This window comes from Anarrhichthys ocellatus, unplaced genomic scaffold (genome assembly GCF_004355925.1).
Source record: "Anarrhichthys ocellatus isolate YVR2014 unplaced genomic scaffold, GSC_Weel_1.0 scaffold6, whole genome shotgun sequence".
NCBI classification, from domain to species: Eukaryota; Metazoa; Chordata; class Actinopteri; order Perciformes; family Anarhichadidae; genus Anarrhichthys; species Anarrhichthys ocellatus.
The window spans coordinates 14,824,369-14,841,503 of NW_022280036.1; the positions used below are offsets into that span (position 1 = coordinate 14,824,369).

General features: G+C 41.5%; 2 protein-coding genes across 2 annotated transcripts in view; one reads left to right on the top strand and one right to left on the bottom strand.

The window, feature by feature from the left end:
- Positions 1 to 17,135, bottom strand: part of LOC116382732 (interleukin-18 receptor 1-like) — a 36,821-nt gene that overhangs the window by 7,126 nt on the left and 12,560 nt on the right. Inside the window, exon 1 of the mRNA XM_031845987.1 lies at positions 1 to 17,135. This exon is cut by the window's right edge and continues 12,560 nt beyond it. Within this exon, the coding sequence (XP_031701847.1) occupies positions 1 to 49 (49 nt within the window). The 5' untranslated portion in view covers positions 50 to 17,135.
- Positions 971 to 15,613, top strand: LOC116382735 (coiled-coil domain-containing protein 81). The gene is made up of 16 exons (XM_031845991.1): positions 971 to 1,184; positions 1,337 to 1,398; positions 1,480 to 1,633; positions 1,867 to 2,051; positions 2,146 to 2,220; positions 2,315 to 2,486; positions 3,710 to 3,824; positions 4,872 to 4,965; positions 5,243 to 5,389; positions 6,287 to 6,385; positions 6,746 to 6,915; positions 6,999 to 7,077; positions 8,304 to 8,414; positions 8,532 to 8,641; positions 8,727 to 8,852; positions 9,001 to 15,613. Exons 1-16 carry the CDS (start codon positions 1,109 to 1,111, stop codon positions 9,137 to 9,139), a joined length of 1,914 nt encoding a protein of 637 aa, XP_031701851.1. The 5' UTR covers positions 971 to 1,108; the 3' UTR covers positions 9,140 to 15,613.

The window sequence follows — 17,135 nt, forward strand, 5'->3', positions numbered from 1 at the left end:
CTGTCAGTGACGTGAGGAGGATCAGAATCATCAGTATTTTCTCCATCATGATAAAAACACCTTACATCAGGGATCCACAATTGTCCTCTCAGAAACGTCTCGGTGTTCTGTGGAATCATTTAGCTTCTCCTTAAAATGAAATGAAAATGAAAGAGGAGCTGGAGCATAAACATGTCATTGAAATTCCTTCTGATATGCCTCTGAGTAATAACATTTTAAATAGCTCATAGCTATTTATAGTAGGCTACATGGGCTGTCTGTAATAAGCACTTACAATATACATGTAGCTATATCTGTGTTGACTTTAGTAACGGACCTAATTTATGTATTTCAATTTCTGAATATGGTAAGTGTGCTGGAGGGGTTAAAGTCTTGTCAGTGTTTGGCGGCTGCTCCACAACTTCCCGTAAACACATTGTTCAAATGATTGCACTCGAAGCCTGAACCCGTTTTTTAGGAGGCTGTCCTTGTATATTTTTGTAATTTTGGGAAGTACTAATAAAATTGATTTGATTGAACTGAGTCCAAGTTCCCCAAAATGCAAAACCCCACCCTTCTATTTGTAATCAATTATTTAATTGAATTAATTATTTGTTCATTCAGTTGACTATTAAACCATATTTTTTGTAAATTGTATTTACCAACATTGAGATCTAAATGCTTTTTCAAAACGATTCTTCAAATCGCATTGATTAGTAAACAATAAGGCTGTCAAAGGTGAAACCTGCATGGATAGCCTATTTTATTATTATTATTATTATTATTATTATTAAGAAATTATATATTGAAATAAACAGGCTAGTTGACTGTGGCCAGTGCACCCTCATGTATATGACTTTTTCCGGCTTTCAAATACGTGTGTCCAACATTATAATGCTGACAACTACAAGATGAAACTTGAACTGCTTTGTTGTCGTTGTGTCTCTCCGCTGCACTGGAAACCCGGACCTGTGCGTGCCGTGCGGGGGCATCGCTCCGGGCAACCGCTGCTCTCGAGTGCTCGTCTTAATCTCTGGCAGTGGCAGCTCATCAGGTAGAAGACGGACCTTATAGAGAGACGTTTCTAAAAACTTCATCCTGTGATGATTTTTCAAATAGTTTAACAGACATGACGGACATTCTGCGGCTGCTGTCAGAAGCGGACGGGCGGACTTTACCGACTCTCTCCCAGCTCTCAGAAAACGGTCAGACAAAAACTTCTTGTTTTTTTTATACCGGAGTGAGCGTGATAAACTGTTTATTCAACTGCTAGTTCGGTGTATACACTGCGAATAAAGTGTGCAGGCGTCTCCATGTCGCCATATAACCAAACTTCATGTTTGTTTGTGTTTTTCAGATATACAATGTATTTGGGCTGACATATCTGCCTACATTGAACGTCAGATGACCTTACAAAAGGTTAGACCTATCCATATATCCATCCATCTATTCATCTATCCATCTATCTATCTGTCCATCCATAATTGATTGATCCAACAGGGGGTCCACCTGACCGGACTGGGGACCTTCACCTTCTCTCAGCAGAAGTTGGACATAGGAAACAATTACACAATCATCCAACGACCCATCTTCCTCTTGGCTGGGAAACTTGTCCAGTCTCTGGGTTTAAAGCAGGTCAGGCCACTGGCTGCAGGTGAGCACCTATTTGATTTGAAGAAATTCCTTCTCAGGATTTATGTCACCACAAACTCATCTGAAAAACAACAAAAAGATGGAGAAATTGAAATCAAATATAGCTTCACAGATCAGGAGAATTTAAGAACCCGGAAACGTTACTTTTCAATCAGCTTCTTGTGAGTGATATATAAGTATTTAAAATAGGTATTGTAATATCATAATATAGGTTTGTGTGTGTGTCCTTCACAGCAACACACCTACCAGTGGTGCAGCTGAACTTTGCAGCTGTGTCACAAGAGACTCCTTTCATTCGAGACGTAGTGGAGGGCTGCGTTAGAGAAACTCTTCTTCTCCTCTTCAGGGCTTTGGCCTCTGAACAAAACATATTCCTCACCTTCCAGGGAATTGGAGTTTTGTCCTTCAAGAACAACAAGGTGGCTCGCCTGCTCATCTACTGTATATTTCTAAGTCTGGGACTATGACCACTGGTTTTCTGCTAAATGTAATCTCGTCTGATGTTATTCAAAGGTGCGGATGAAGTTCAACAGAGGTTTTATTAATGCTATGGATGGAACTGGTCAGCTGCTGTCAGCCTTTAACAAGGTGAGTATAAAGACATACATGTGTGTTTGCATGTTATGGTGCACAATGAATGTGTATGCATTGGGACAGATCATCTGTACTCTTGTCCCTGCAGAGACCTGGGAGCAGTGTCTCTTTGCTGTCTGGTGGCCTGTCCAGGCTTCAGAGGCCACAGACTGCCAACCCCATCACCCTGCCAACTGTCTGCTCTCCTCAGCCAGACAACAAAGCTGGGGACAAAGACGTATGGTGCTTGTCACCAGCTCCAGACCAGAGGAATGCAGGAGGTGAAAGCGCTTTTGGCACAAGGCTGACAATTTGGGGTTTGACAGCGCTCTAATGAATCTAAATTAAACATTGGATCAAATCCAAATCCTTTCAAATCTTGCAGCAAAGGAAAACGATATGTGTTCCTCACTGTTAAGGCTGGAGCTACAGTAGCTGTAGCAGCTGAAACAAACATGATGTGGAAATTATGTAAATTCACATTTATCATATATCCATGTGTTTGGAGGTCATTTTGGGAAATAAGACTTATTGGATTTCTTGCGGAAATGTTGACTCTGTTAAATATGTGGCTACAGAAAACGGCCAATTAGCTTAGCTTAGCTTAGCATAAAGACTGGAAGAAGGGGGGACAGCTGCACAAACATAATAAAATCCACCTACTGCATTCCTAAACTCACAAATTTACACTTTATATCTTGCATATTTAATCTGTACAAAAAAAGGGAGTGCCAAAGTATTTATTTTTTGCAGCAGTGACTTTCTGGAGTCTTGGCTGGTTGTCTGGTTATGACTCGAGGAGGTTTTTGTACATACAGATGAGTTGCTGCTGCTTCCAGTCTTTATGCTGAGTGTCGTTGCACTTGATGAACTGGTTGCACCAGCAGGATGAGCTGGAGCACCGGTTCTCACCTTATCCAAAATTACTCAAGCTGTTACTTTCAATGTGGTGTACGATAGCCAATGTTTATGAATGGACAGCTCTGATAAACAGCTGGATTATACAAGACTCTGAGTTGAAGCTTAATGAGTCTAATGACCCACTTTTAAGCGAGCCAATCTAATGCAAAGGATTTGATTTAAAAATCTCTTATAACTGTCTTCTGTTAAAGTTTCACTGTGGGACTTGGGCAAAATGTAGATATTTACTTAAAAGGAAAGTTTTTATTGTATGCTATTTTCATACTGCATTGCTGGTAAAAGCGAACATATACCAAACAACTAATGTTGATGTTTTAAATAGATAAAGACAGGATGCTAGAGTACATGCTTTGAGTTCCTTATACTATATCTATTCTGAGCAGACTGGCTCATTACAACCACAAGAGACTTGAGACTTCTTGGAAAAAAATGACTGCTGGATATTGAAACCCATCTCTTATCAAAAAAACTAATTATGTAGCAGAGGTTAAGTCTAGAATTAATAACTATAGAGCTGGTGCTGTCATATGAAGTGCAGTTATAGTAACAGTGAACCCACTCAGAGTGTTGTGTGTCTCTGCAGAAGTTCCCCAACAGAGACAATCTAAATCCCATCAGCCACTGCAGCCTGCCAAGATGAAAGCTGTCAGCCTGTCTGAAGAACTGAATCCAAAACCCCCCATGGAGGCCACAGACAAGTACAACACACACAAAGACACAGACAGACAAGCACACACAGTCTATGGAAAGGTTCAGTTTGCAGAGCACAGAGCTCTTGTTTGCAGGTAGATGAGTCAGTGTGAGCTGAGAGCTCTGTGGTGGTCTTATATTGTTACAGCCCGGAGGCAGCTTCCACCTCCATCAATGATGCACAACTACCTGTGGGACAGATTCCTCCTCTGTCATCACCTCACCTTCACTGTCAGAGCACACACACACACACACACACACACACACACACACACACACGCACACACGCACACACGCACTCTCTTCTTAAATTGAGAACGGGACAGACTGTGATCACAAACGATATCCCTGTTATTTTTATCTTGTTGCAAGTCCATGAACACCGTCCGTGCACCTGCAAGTGTCAGCTGAATTTCAGAGTCACTACAGATAACAGGAGGACTTTAGAGCCACTGATTCTGTTATGATATCCTCAGAAACAGCTCGAGCACTCTTCACACCTCAAACACATGTCCATGATGCAACAAGGCCCCATGTGAAACTTCATACAAATACAACAGCTGTTCAATTCAAGCTGTTCAACAATTATTTTGCGATTAAACTATGATGAAGTAATTTTTTCTGCTTTAACTCAAAAGTTATGGTCCTTTTAATAGGTATTAATTTAAACACTGTATAAGTTTATTTATTCGGTTTCAATAGAAATTCTCTCAACAGTACATCTCTTTTTCTGTTTTAGTAACAACCCAGGAAGGATCTGACAAATAATGTGTCGACAGATCTGTCGATTAAATCAACTAATCGATTAGTTGGCAAAATTGTTTTGTTAGTCGACTAAGAAGTTCTTTGGTCGAGGACAGCCCTCAGATTGACATGTTCATGCAGACATTTAAACTCCAAAACAATACTTTGAGAATAATTTAAATTTATTACGCAGGGAATCGTACTGGTCACTTTCCTGTAATAAGATAACACCATACTGCACACACACACACACACCAGGGAGTCGCTCTCTTCGCTGAACAGTATGTTAAAGAATCCGTTTCATCTCCCAGGCCCACCACCTCCGTCACACCACCAGAGTTCCCCCCCAAACTGGAGAAGCCTCGCGTGACCGTTAGCTGCACTGGCCACACTCGTGCTGGACAGGTGTGTACTGTAGGTTTGTACGTGTAGATCCAATCTGGCTTTCATAGAGGTAGATTCACTTTCTTCTTGGCGCGATTGGAAAGTGAGACCAAAATTAGATGTTATTCATAGAGAATTACATTTTATTGATATGATTGTTTGAGTATAATATTGCACTGGTTGAACCTAAGCAATACATTACCTACAAAGTATTTAAATTAGACAGCGTGTATATAACTATGTTTACATTACTGATTATTAACTGTGTATAATTGCTATTACTGTCTTGTCATCGTAGGAACTGTGCTACCTGTGTATGCAGCGGGCCCAAAGAAATGTTCCAGTCTACCTGAGGGAGCAGCAGCAGGCAGAGGAGCGAGCTCAGGAGAAACTCTTACTGCTTAGAGAACAACAGAGAGACAAGCAGTACATGGACGAAGAACAGGTGTGTGTATGCATGTGTGCCCTTAGTGTGTTTAAGTGTTTTTCTGTGATAAGTGTGTGTTCGGACAAAAAAGAAAGCACAAATTTGACTGCGCAAACGTTAGCTGTAGGCTAGCTAGAAACAGACGCATAGACAGTATCTGTTGGAATGTGTTGTCTCCTTGAGTGTTTTTGATCAGCTCAACTCCTGTCCTTTTTTGTAATTTCCCTCCGGTTTTTCTCCTCTTTCCTCTCGACGCTGTTTATGAAGCAGACTAATACAGCTCCGGGATAAGCACTCTAGTTAAGTCAGATTGTATTGAAGTCTATGAGAAAATGACCCTACTTCTCACTTGATTTATTACCTCAGTAAACATTGTAAACATTAGTTTATGGTCTATTTCATACCATCTGCTGCGGGTTATTGAAGGTGATTTGTGAGTGCTCTGGGGATTTTTTTTGTGGTTTCTGAGAAAGAAAGAAATTGGGATCAGAAAACAACCCACTGATTGAAGATGTGGAAAACTGTTGGTTTCACAAGGCCGAGGGCAGAAGTAAACTCATACCATTGTGTCAAAAAAAGAGTAAAACACGCAATAACAACATAAACAATAAAAAACATCTCAACAATTGAGGTGTTAAGGGTGGTTCCAGACTGGTTGTGGGCCAGAGAGCTGAGAAAGCAGCTTCATCCTCTTTACAGCACTGGGGGAGAGGGATATTAAAATTCAAAATGAAACAACTTGATGTGCTTTGCATGATGTTTTTGCCAATATTGTTTCATGGATCAATAAAACTGCCCTCTGAAAAAGTTAGCTTTTTACCCTGGTGAGTATCATGCTCTCAATGTCTTTGCTGTTTCAGTCAACATGATGATACAAGGCTCGTGTTTTCGTGTTTTCGTGTGTTCGTCTGGCAGGAGAAGCTGAATGAGCAACGTAAGCATGCAAAGCAGGTTGCTACATTCAACCTGCAAATGTCGGAGAAGAGAGAGAAGACTTGCTGCCCTCTCTTCCCTGTGAGTAGAACTTGATATTAAAGTTGTAAGATTTCAGTCCTGGTAGGTAACACTCAGCCAGTTGTTTACATTGCAGCCAAACAAACTGTATACGGCGCAAATAGTTTTCCACACAACAGCAGGTCAAAGTAAAAGGGGTGAAAATGTCTTGTTTAGTATTCACATTTTTGGTGAATGATCATGTTCAGAATGTAAATACATTGAAAGGTTATTGCAGAAAGAAATTTGAACATAAATTGTGTCAAAAATAGGGTTTGAGTTTATGAAAATGTTAAGGAGTATTACTTTAATACATGAAATCACACTTAACAGCTCACTGTATCCTTTTAGTGTAACATTGGCTTGTTAAAATGTGTTTAGACTTCATTCGTCTTCCCGGCTCGGCCCTTCACCCCTGCCAGGAGGATCCAGCAACATCGTTACATGAACGAGCTTCAGAGCCAGATAGACACCCGGCGGCAACACGAGGCTCGAGACCAGCAGAACCGTTGGCTCATGGAGCATCTAGACCATGTGCAGCTGGTCCAGGAGTGAGTAACAGCAGCACTGCTCGGGAAGTTCAAATAACCATCTGTTGTGGTAGCAAGTGTGTAACCTGGTGTGTGTGTTCTAGGGTAGCTTTGCAGAAGGCTCAGCAGCTCCAGCAGAAACACGAGAGAACTACACATTACAAGAAGGCTCTGGACATGCAGGCAAGGAAATACTTTGTTTGTAAACCAAGCTTTACACATAATGATCACCAGTGACAATATGGTGAGGAAAAGTGAGTAAAATAGCAGTTATTCAGTTCAGTTATTGTATTGCTTAGAGAATATATAAAAAAAATAGCCTTCAAGTTAACATTAGAAGTAAGTAGTAGACCATAAACCTATGTTTACAATGTTTACTGAGGTAGTAAATCAAGTGAGAAGTAATTTCCTCATAGACTTCCATACGATTCTTTTTGCAACCAGAGCAGTCGTCCCCTGGTGGCCGTTAGAAAGAATGCAGGTTTAAGGTACTTCCTAACTGGCTTCACTTTACAGAACCAGAGGCTGCCGCCTTTATTGCACCTCAAGAAGATGTCAGAGTTACACCATGTCGTTAAACTTTCACTTAAATAAACCAGCCCTGATTCCTACATGCTCTTAACAACAACGTATTATTCAATTACTGGATTTATATAACAAGTGTACCTTACTTGTAAGACTTTTAACAGAGATCATATTTTTCCAACTCACTCACAACAAAATCATTTAAGTTTCTTTGGTAATAAAGAATCGGTACGTCATTTCTTTAAAAGGTGTATATAGTTTTTTATGGCTCCAGAGGGAGCTGTGTCAAGTCTGATAAATTACCTTAAGCGATGTAATTTGAGTCGTCGGAGTCGTTGTTGAAGTGAATTTTTTTTTTATCTGGAGGAGTGGAGTTGCGATGAAAAGATCTTACCAGACTGCTGTAGCCCACTTCTAATCTCTGCTTGAGGCAGCGGGAGGCTGCATTAGCTGTTACTAGCGTAACACACCTGAGTTGCATTGTGGTTAATGTAGGCGGCAGGTTTTGACAAGGAAGAGGAATGCATGGAATAAAAAAAATAATCTCTGGTTCTGCAGCAGTGTTACAGCAGTGCAATGCTAAATCTGGGGAGAGGCTTGCGTCCTAACCAGTTGTTCTTTTTATGGACCGAAATTATGCTTGTGTCCTATGTTTAGCATATGCAGATAGTTGTGTAGGCCTCTATTTCAAAATTAAAGTCACATTTTTTTTTTATTTCAGGGAGAACTTGGTTTACAGAATTTCACAATATTTTCTGGAGTATCAACAAAGGGTGCCAGAAACAATTTTTTGTATTTGACTTAGTTTTGACTTAGTGGGGCAGAAAGTCATAGTCTGCTCAATGGCCACCGTCCAATAAAAATGTGTCTGTTCTGTCCTTTAGGTGGGAGATAAGAAGTGCACAGATCCTCCAGAGTGCCAAGCTGACAACTCCGGGTTCAACCGCTGTGCGACAGCAGCCAACAACGCAGAAGGCCGAGAGAGGGCACAGAAGGTTAACGCTGTTTCCTATCGCTGCCATAAACCTCATTGTTAAATTGATGGCCTCATGAAGATGTCATAAATAATCAATGTCATTGTTGTACAATTAAAAGTTTGTTTCTACTGGCAGCTCTTCCGAGTAAATTTCAGTGCTGCCACTCAGCGGAAGAAAGAAGAACTGCACAATCATCATGAACAGCTGGATAAAGAGAGAGAAGTTCTCAAACACAACAAAATGGAGTGAGTAAAGGAAGGGACGAATGAAAGAAATGGAAAACAATGAGCATGAAGAAACTATTGCAGTTTGTCTATGTTTCCTGTCCAGGTTTATAGTGGACCACATCAATCGCTTTGAGAAGAAGCGGGACATCAGTAAGTCCCTGGAGGACGAGTGGAGTCGCAGTGCAAAGCTCAAACACCAGCGAGAGGAAGAGGAGAGGCGCTTCCTGAGGTCTGTGGATGTGGGATCACCTCTGTCAGCATGCATTTACATCTACTTATATAATCATAAGTAAACAGTTCAACACACTTACTCACCAACCTAAAAGATACATCATGGCTGACATCATTCATGCTTTCTTCTGTCTCCCTGTGGTCAGTTCTGCTGGGGAGCTCCTGGTAGATAAACTGGCACAGTACAGGAGCTGCTGCCAGTGTAAGAGGAGGACCACCAACTGTGGAGAGACCCACATCTGGAAGGACTCTCAATACCTCTCTGGCTCACAATTCATGATCTGATGATCAGTGTAGCCTACAGCAGCTACAACTTGAACATCAATACCTCAGAACCTAAACAAGACCTCAATCCTTGTGCCTCATCATGTGAAAGTCACTAAAGATTTAAATGATACGTTAAGCATGTGAAGCATATACTTTAATCGGCTGTGTTAATGTGAGATTTATTCTCCTTTTGTTGGGCAGAGTTCTTGTTTGCTGTACTTTTATTTTCCCTAGAATATAGTTGTTTTTGTTATTTTGAAATTTCTGAGTTCCCAGCTCCCAGAAATTTCAACTGGACCGCAGCCTGAAGTCAGGCAAACGCGACCTCAAAACCCAAGATGGCCGCTCCGCGTGCGGCATCTACAGAACAAAAGCTGTGGTGAATACCGTTCATGAGCAATTCTGTCTAATTTGTTTCTAAATAGATCAGACGAACACAGTGCTGTCCAACTTCTATCTGCAGACATGTTGCTACGTTGTTTGTATCTGCAAAATACCGGTAATACAATGTAATCAACCGGTATCCCTAACAATGGCTAACATGGCTGGAGCAAAGACCATTAAGTTTTCCGACTTGTTTTACTGGAATGCCACCAACTTCGGTGTGACGTCATTCCAAGCTCAGACTTCTGAGGTAAAAGGAACGCAGCATTATATTCAGTTCAAAGATCTGTTCACTTTGAAGATTTGGTGTAAAGATCTGTACTGAACCTCTAGTTTGTGTTTGCAAAATACAGGTATTAGTGTAGGTATACTGTCCCCGCTATGGCCTAGATACCCAACCAACCCCCCTGAACACCATAGCAACCACCAAGCATCAATTTAGTGACACTCACAGCATCTAGTAGTACCAAACACCTAAGAAATAACCGCAGCATCCTAACAACTACTGAGCAATCAACTAGCAATGCTACGTCTGTTATTTAGCAACACCCAAGCGCACGTCCCTTGAGATAAATTTGTAATTTTGGGTCATAAAAATAAGACTGACTTGACCCGACCCCCATGAACAAAGCTCTACTCGGGTTCTTATTTGGTTAAGTTTATAATTGGAGACAAGTTGGTAGAAGTTAATCACTACCTAGCTACGGTAGTTAGCATGTAGGTAGAAGTCAATGCATTTTAGTACTTTGTAAACAGTACATTCAAGCATTATTTCCCAGTAAACCTTTAGAACTGCCATGGAGAAAAAAAATGACTCACCGAGGTTAAAGTAAAGTAAAACTGAAACGAAACAAAAACAAGCTACACTGAAACTATATTTCCTGGTTGTAAAACTGCTAAAAGTAAAATAAAAATGAACATAATTATATTTCTTAGCTATACAATATCACTACCAAAAAAAGGAGATGAATTTCTGTCAGCTGTCGTGACACTAAAGTAACGCGGTGACAAAACAACTTTTCAATTTGGTCGCCAATTTACTGACACAATAACTAGGTTTTGAGACCTGAAACAAAATGTTGTGGGTACCTTTTGCAGACCTGCAGTAGAGTGATGTCACATGAAACAGTTGTGAGACTTAGAGTTTAGAGAATGTTGACTGTTTCAAAAAGAATGAGCCAAAGGATTGAGGAAAAACTGTTGTTTTTTTTAAGATTCTGATACTTTGAAAATTCATGATTTTCACCAGTGCAGCAGTGGTGAAGGGAGTAAAGAGACTGTCTGTTGGGCGTTACGTACTTTGAGGGGCAGCTGTCCCATGTCTGACCCCGACAAGTGATGGGGGAAGTTGTATATGCTACAGTAGGCATACATACAAAGAAGTACATAACTTACAGAGAGATGAAAAGCAAGAGGGCCCCAACATGGGCCCCAAGTTTGTGAGGACTGCAGGGTTAAAAGGAAGGAAACGCAAAACATTACAAATCATTGTGTGTTTCCTCAGAAGCTTGAAAACAAATTGGAGCAAAGAGAAAGTGAGGAAAACAAAACAAGATGAGGATGAAAGAAGGTATGTGGCTTTGATATGGGAGGATGGGTTCATGCAGTGGGGAGTTTCTATGGATGATGAATGTGTTGCAGGATCATGACAATATTATTCTGGCTGTAGTCCCAGTTCTCTGTGAACCAGATCTCCCTTAATGAGCTCATGGAGGCATTTTGAAGGTCTTCGTATCAAAACAGATGCACAATTAACTGCCCCACACACTCTGGGTGATTAAACTGAGGGACAGATTGTGTGTATGGATAAAAACGTGTGTTAGTGTGTGTTGTGGTGCAGAAAACATACTGTACCTCACAACGCATTCTGTATCTCAGAGAAAGAGATGTGTGATCGAGAACAGGACCCACCCTGAAGCTATTGAACTATTTATTGAACAATAAATTACTGCTGCAGCCTTACTGCAACTCACAGGAGTACTTTGAAAACATTACTTATCCTTGGGGGGTACATATTTGTATAAGCTTGTAAACAATTACCCGATGAGCTATGCATGGGGAAATCCATATAAGCGTCAGACACATGGTCATACAGTAGACCAAATTTAGTGAGTGAGACATCCCTCACCTACGTCTTTTTTCTCCTCTGCCTCAACTGTTTGAATGTGTCTGTGTAGGACCCACCCATCCCCTGCAGAGGATTGTGGTGTGTTCTACAACAGATTTGAAAAACCCTCATGGACTTCCCCTGAAGTGATGTTGCAATACTCTGAAAACTCAATTGGACTTGCAAGAGATCGACCCTTGACGAACTGAGGGAGTGAACTTGTTGGCATGCTGGTGTTCGGGCTTGTCCTCAAGGAGGCCAAATGTGTTTCATTTTTAGGTTCACGATTCCCTATAAATTCACAACCATTAGTTGAAATGTCACAAAAGCTACTCATGCTTTAATCTTATTTTCCAGTGCGGATTATTTGCTCTCTGGTGGTTTCTTGGGTTTGAGTGATGAATTAAATACTGAGGATTTAGGACTTGAAATCAATATCTGGTGCTGGACACACATGTCTGATGGACATGTGTGTCCATCAGACCGGCAATAGAGAGCTGCAGGAATGGCATCTTTTTGTCGAGTTGCTGTGTAGTTAGTTGCACTAACAATAAATCCCAAAATGCTGATCTCCATGGACTCATTGTTGTCTTTGATTAGGCTCACTGGGGTGATGTTGTCTGAGCCGAGCCACTGGAGAGCATTGAGGGGTTCTAATAAGAGGGGTGGAGGACACTGCCTCATGGGGTATCTATGCTCACCCGTGAGAAGCAGACAGCATGAGACCAACGACAACATACTTATACTGTTTGTCACGCACATGATGACTGATGGAATATGGAGGGGGTTATGTGAGGCTGAGCAAATTTGCTCTGCATCAGCACAAAAGTGTCCTCATATATTTGGCTCTAATGTGAATTTATTTCCTCAGGATAAAATCTTTGAAATTAAGGAAACTTGTGAAACATAGTGAACACCCTCTGTTTCCCTCTCTCTTTCCTCCGCCTTTCTCTTTAGTGTGTGCGCTTGTGTGTGTGTGTGTGTGTGTGTGTGTGTTTCCCAGGGCCAGCAGATCCAATGGATATTCATCCTAGTTTTACTGGCAGGCAGAATGCGGTTGGCTTTTTGACAGCTAGTGTCCGAGCTTCATTTCAGATCCACATGTTCCCACCCTGCCCACAATGACCCGAGCACAATCCCCATGAGCCAAACACATCGTGAGAGCAGGCGGGCTGCGTCTTTGAGGGACAACCAGCACATGATCAGCTGTATACTCTAATGGGGAACGACACTGTGTGTATGTCGGCTGTAAGTAAACCTATATGTAATATAAAGGACGAAGAGGGTTCAAATGAAGTAAGCAGGAGAACAAAAAGGTCTTTCTATGTTCATGTAGTTCAGACACTTTTACCCTGAATACTGTGTGATGCTCTGAGTCTAAATGATTACACTTCAACACTGGTCAACATCATGGATCAAATTATTTTACGTAATGTGAAACGTGCTGTCCAAAGTGGCTAACCCATAGATAATTACTCTGCATTTCCCTCAACTCACTGGTTTTAGTTTTACATCCCACAACTTTACTGTTTGGTTCACTCTCATTGCTCTCATAAATCTTGACTCCTTGTTTTGATTAAAAATGCCCTGATGAACCCACTGTACAAAGAAAGTACATACAGGTACATACATTACATTTGACCTTTATTTAACCCACCATAAGCATTAGGTGCAGTAGGCTGTTATTAAGAGCCTGCAGGGAACAACTTGGTGCTTCACTCAAAAACACATGTAGTCAGCAGGAGCTAGGGATCAAACCATCTACTTTGTTGTTAAAGGACGACCCGCTCTTTCCCCTGAGCCACAGCTGCCCACCAAAGCACCAAATGGCAAAGTTAGGAACTAGCTGGTGAACATAGTGGAGGTGCAGTTACTGTATGTCTCCACATGTTGAACGTGGTGATCTTGAGTGCAAAGTTACAGGTTATGTTAAAAAAAAAAGTATTGTTCAGGACAAGCACATCCAGGGTGTTATATTGTCCCATTGTGTGAGAGGGATCGGAGTGTAGGGTAATGTTAGCAGCTGTCTCCTGCCTGCCCCTTACTGGATTTGGGGACGTTTACACTCCAGCAACCACAGCAAACAATACCCAAGATTGCATTACATTAGGCAGATATAGGTTAGTCCTCATCGTGACCGCCTTTTCTCTTAATGTTGAAGGTGAAAACATACTGTTGGAAAATACACGTATGGTGTATAATAAAACAGGGTGGTGTTCGAACAAAATGTATTTTTTAAAAGTTTGTGAGGGATTAGGGCTTTCTCAATGTCAAATAAATTCACAAGGGTTTTCTCGCAGACATTTTGGGCCCATTACGCACACTTTCCGTAAATCCGCATTTCTGCAGACTTTGCCCGAGGGAATTACAGCGATTCATAGAGTTGTGACATTAAACACAGGGTTACCAGGGGAAGCCTATAGAGGCGTTTGAAAAAATAAATGAATAAATATAAAAGGTCAGCAAAGACGACGGCCCGTGGCTGCCTGCCATATTAAATTGAATTCAACTGGTTTCATCAAACATTTCTTTTCATTTTGCTTAATGATGCTGTTTTGACAAAATAAAAATGTAAATTGATTCTTTGACAATTATCATTCGTCTGGTGTCAAGGGGTCACTTGTTGTGTTGTCGCAAAGTGAATGTAAAAACAAGCAAGGCTGTTAGTTCGATACAACTGAACGAGCAGGATTACAGCTCTTTATTGACAACGTTGTCCACTGTTGGGACTTTTTAAAACGGAATGAGCAGCTATGAGTTGAGGTTTGCAATCACTTTTTCTCACTGACAAAAAAATCTAATCAGATATCAGAAAGAATTGATGACAAAAGAGAGATATGTTATTGATTAGAGTGACTTTCAGCACAACTGAGAACCAAAAGCTGTTTCCTGCGATGAAACCAGTGCAGGCGAGAGACCAGAAAAAACCACGCCTGCTCCCTTAAGCCCTTAACAGCTTGTCCAACATTTTAACGCGTGAGTGCACACACACACACACACACACACACAAACACACACACTCTCACATGCATACACAGTCTCACGAAACCAGAGGGCATGCCATGTCACACACTCTGCATGTCAGAATATGTTATTTCCTGACGAAATTATACTTGTACTGTTCTTTAGAAGCCTCCTCCTTTCCTTTTCCTCTTTCCGATCATAAGGTACATCCTAATGGTTCGCACAGAACTCCCCTTCTCCTCTTTTATGCACATTTTGCTTTTTCTCTAAACAGCTATAGGATCAGCCTTCCTCCTTCTCTTCACATTTTTGGTTGAGACTTTGATTAATGTCCTTCTAGATGACTTCCTTTCCTTCACCGCCACTTCTCCACATATTTATCCCATCGTACTTTCATCTATCCATTTGTGTTTGCCCGTCCCACAGTGTTATATCCTGTCCACCGTAACGCAACACACATTTCTTCAGTTATGAGCATGAAGACACAGCTGCTGCAGGGAGGTCACTATGGATGTGCCGAAGCGCTTGCTGTGGTTTTGTGGCACGATGCTGTTAAATTGTACTGTACAATGTCATTAGAAACAGTTGCTTCACAGGACTTAAAACTGCTCAGCCAGTGAGCTGCAATTATAGCTGAGCTTAATGAGATCTATGTAAAGCGGAAGATAAATTAGCTCTAAAGCTTCTCAAACAGAGTCTGCAGCTGCCTTTGTAGCGTGTTGTTTGACATATTTATTTGCTAGAAGGAGCAGGTGGAGTTTGCACTTCAAACTACTCCGAACTAACATTAGTCTTTTTTTTCTGTTGTGTGTCTTTGTAGGTATACGTACATGTGCACATCTATGTGTTGTGTTTGTGTGTTTCTTAGAGTCCAACCCTCTCTCATGCCCGTTTATGGTCAAACTATGCTAGCAGGGTCACTCAGAGCACAGTCAGTAGACACGGGAAGATGGAGAGAGCGTGATTGAGTGATGGAGAGAAAGAAAGGAGGAGAAAGAGCGAAAATACAACCTCTAAACCCATTGGCCTGATTACAGATAAGCCTCTGGGGTCATGGGGTTTTATTTCTTGAGTTCCGGTGAAGCCAGCAGATATCCCGTCCAAGACTTCCCGTATGACGGACCGTATACCTGCATTAACCAAAGCCTGCTCCAACGTGATTGGTCAACACTAACACAAACCAGAACACTTCCCAGACAACAATCTTGTCCCGTTTGCCTACAGATTCTACATGTGAATGCAGAATCTGTTTATAGAGATTAGAGAAGTAGTTGCCCTCTGCCACTTCATTACTTCATTACAGTTCCTCCAAATTTGTCATCTTTCCCCCAAAAATATGAGCTAAAAACACTGTAAAGACACCGTCTTTTTATTTCATACTCATTTGTACTCTGTTTCGTGGTATATGTTCATTTCAGTACTTTATCAGACAAGGGAAATTTGATTTGCAGCAACTCAAAATTTTAGCCTAACTAAATACAGTAATTATTAAGTTACTTTCCACCCCTACTGACCATCAACAGTGAGCTCAAAGCTGCAGAGTTCACACACCCTCAGACTATGAACAACACGCAGGATGTTCCTGGAGGCTAACGGCTAATGTTAGCCACCCAGCTAAAAACAAGCAGCATGAAAACAATTTATAGCCTTTATAGAAAACAGTACAAGGGTGACGATAAAGTTCACAAGCAAAGCCTTGAAAGCTCGTAAACGTGCACACATTCACACACGCACTATGCCAGTCACAGTAACAGTGAATTGCATGCAGGCCAGTCCCGGTGTCATCACTTATTAATCAACTTCAGTTCATTGTCTCCGATCCCTCAGCACTTGTTCTGTTCCTTTATTAACTGAGACAGAGGGTGTCTCCTGATCTCAGGTCCCAGCGAGCTGCAGCCTCAGTTCCAGTCTGACAGCACAAGGCGGAAATATTTTCGTTTTATGCAACAGTTTGGCAGATACCAGGGAGGAACCTCTAGAGACTTCATTATGATCCAGCTGCAAGCAGATCATGGTGGAGATGTTGCAGCAGCATGACGGATTACACTGCTGCTCTGCATGAACCCAAACACCACAATCAATGGCAGTGTGTGTGCGTGCGTGTGTGCATTTGAATAGGATACGGAACAATCTCCATTCCAGCCCGTAAATTGCCTGCTGCTAACAAATGGAGTCTTGATAGATGTGAGCAGCTGGGAATGGAGGGAAACTAAAGAGAGATGGAAATAATGTTGAGAACCTGCCAAAACCAAGATGCAAGGACTCTCATGCGTATACTTGCAAGCACCTAGTCTTGAAGTTGTGAGGACGTTTTGGTCATTCCTCACAGCAGGAAAAGATATTTCTAAAAGTGGTTGATTAAAGCTGCACTAATCCCTATTGCTGTGGTTGGTTTGCGACATTTGTAGTCACACAACCACAGAACCATCACACGACTGCAGTTCCCCTCACCTCTACGGAGCTTTTTAGTGTCTTTCAGCTCATTGTTTTGATTTAACAGGGCACAGCTTTGCCGTTTTAGTGCTTACTGCTACTCAGAGCTGTTTTCAATCAACTTTA

Bases quoted from the DNA above. Each gene is read 5' to 3' on its own strand.
- LOC116382735 (XM_031845991.1), top strand. From the start codon at position 1,109: ATGACGGACATTCTGCGGCTGCTGTCAGAAGCGGACGGGCGGACTTTA. The intron at 6,386-6,745 runs GTGAGTAGAACT...AAATGTGTTTAG, and splicing joins CTTGCTGCCCTCTCTTCCCT to ACTTCATTCGTCTTCCCGGC. The intron at 8,853-9,000 runs GTCTGTGGATGT...CCCTGTGGTCAG, and splicing joins GAGGAGAGGCGCTTCCTGAG to TTCTGCTGGGGAGCTCCTGG.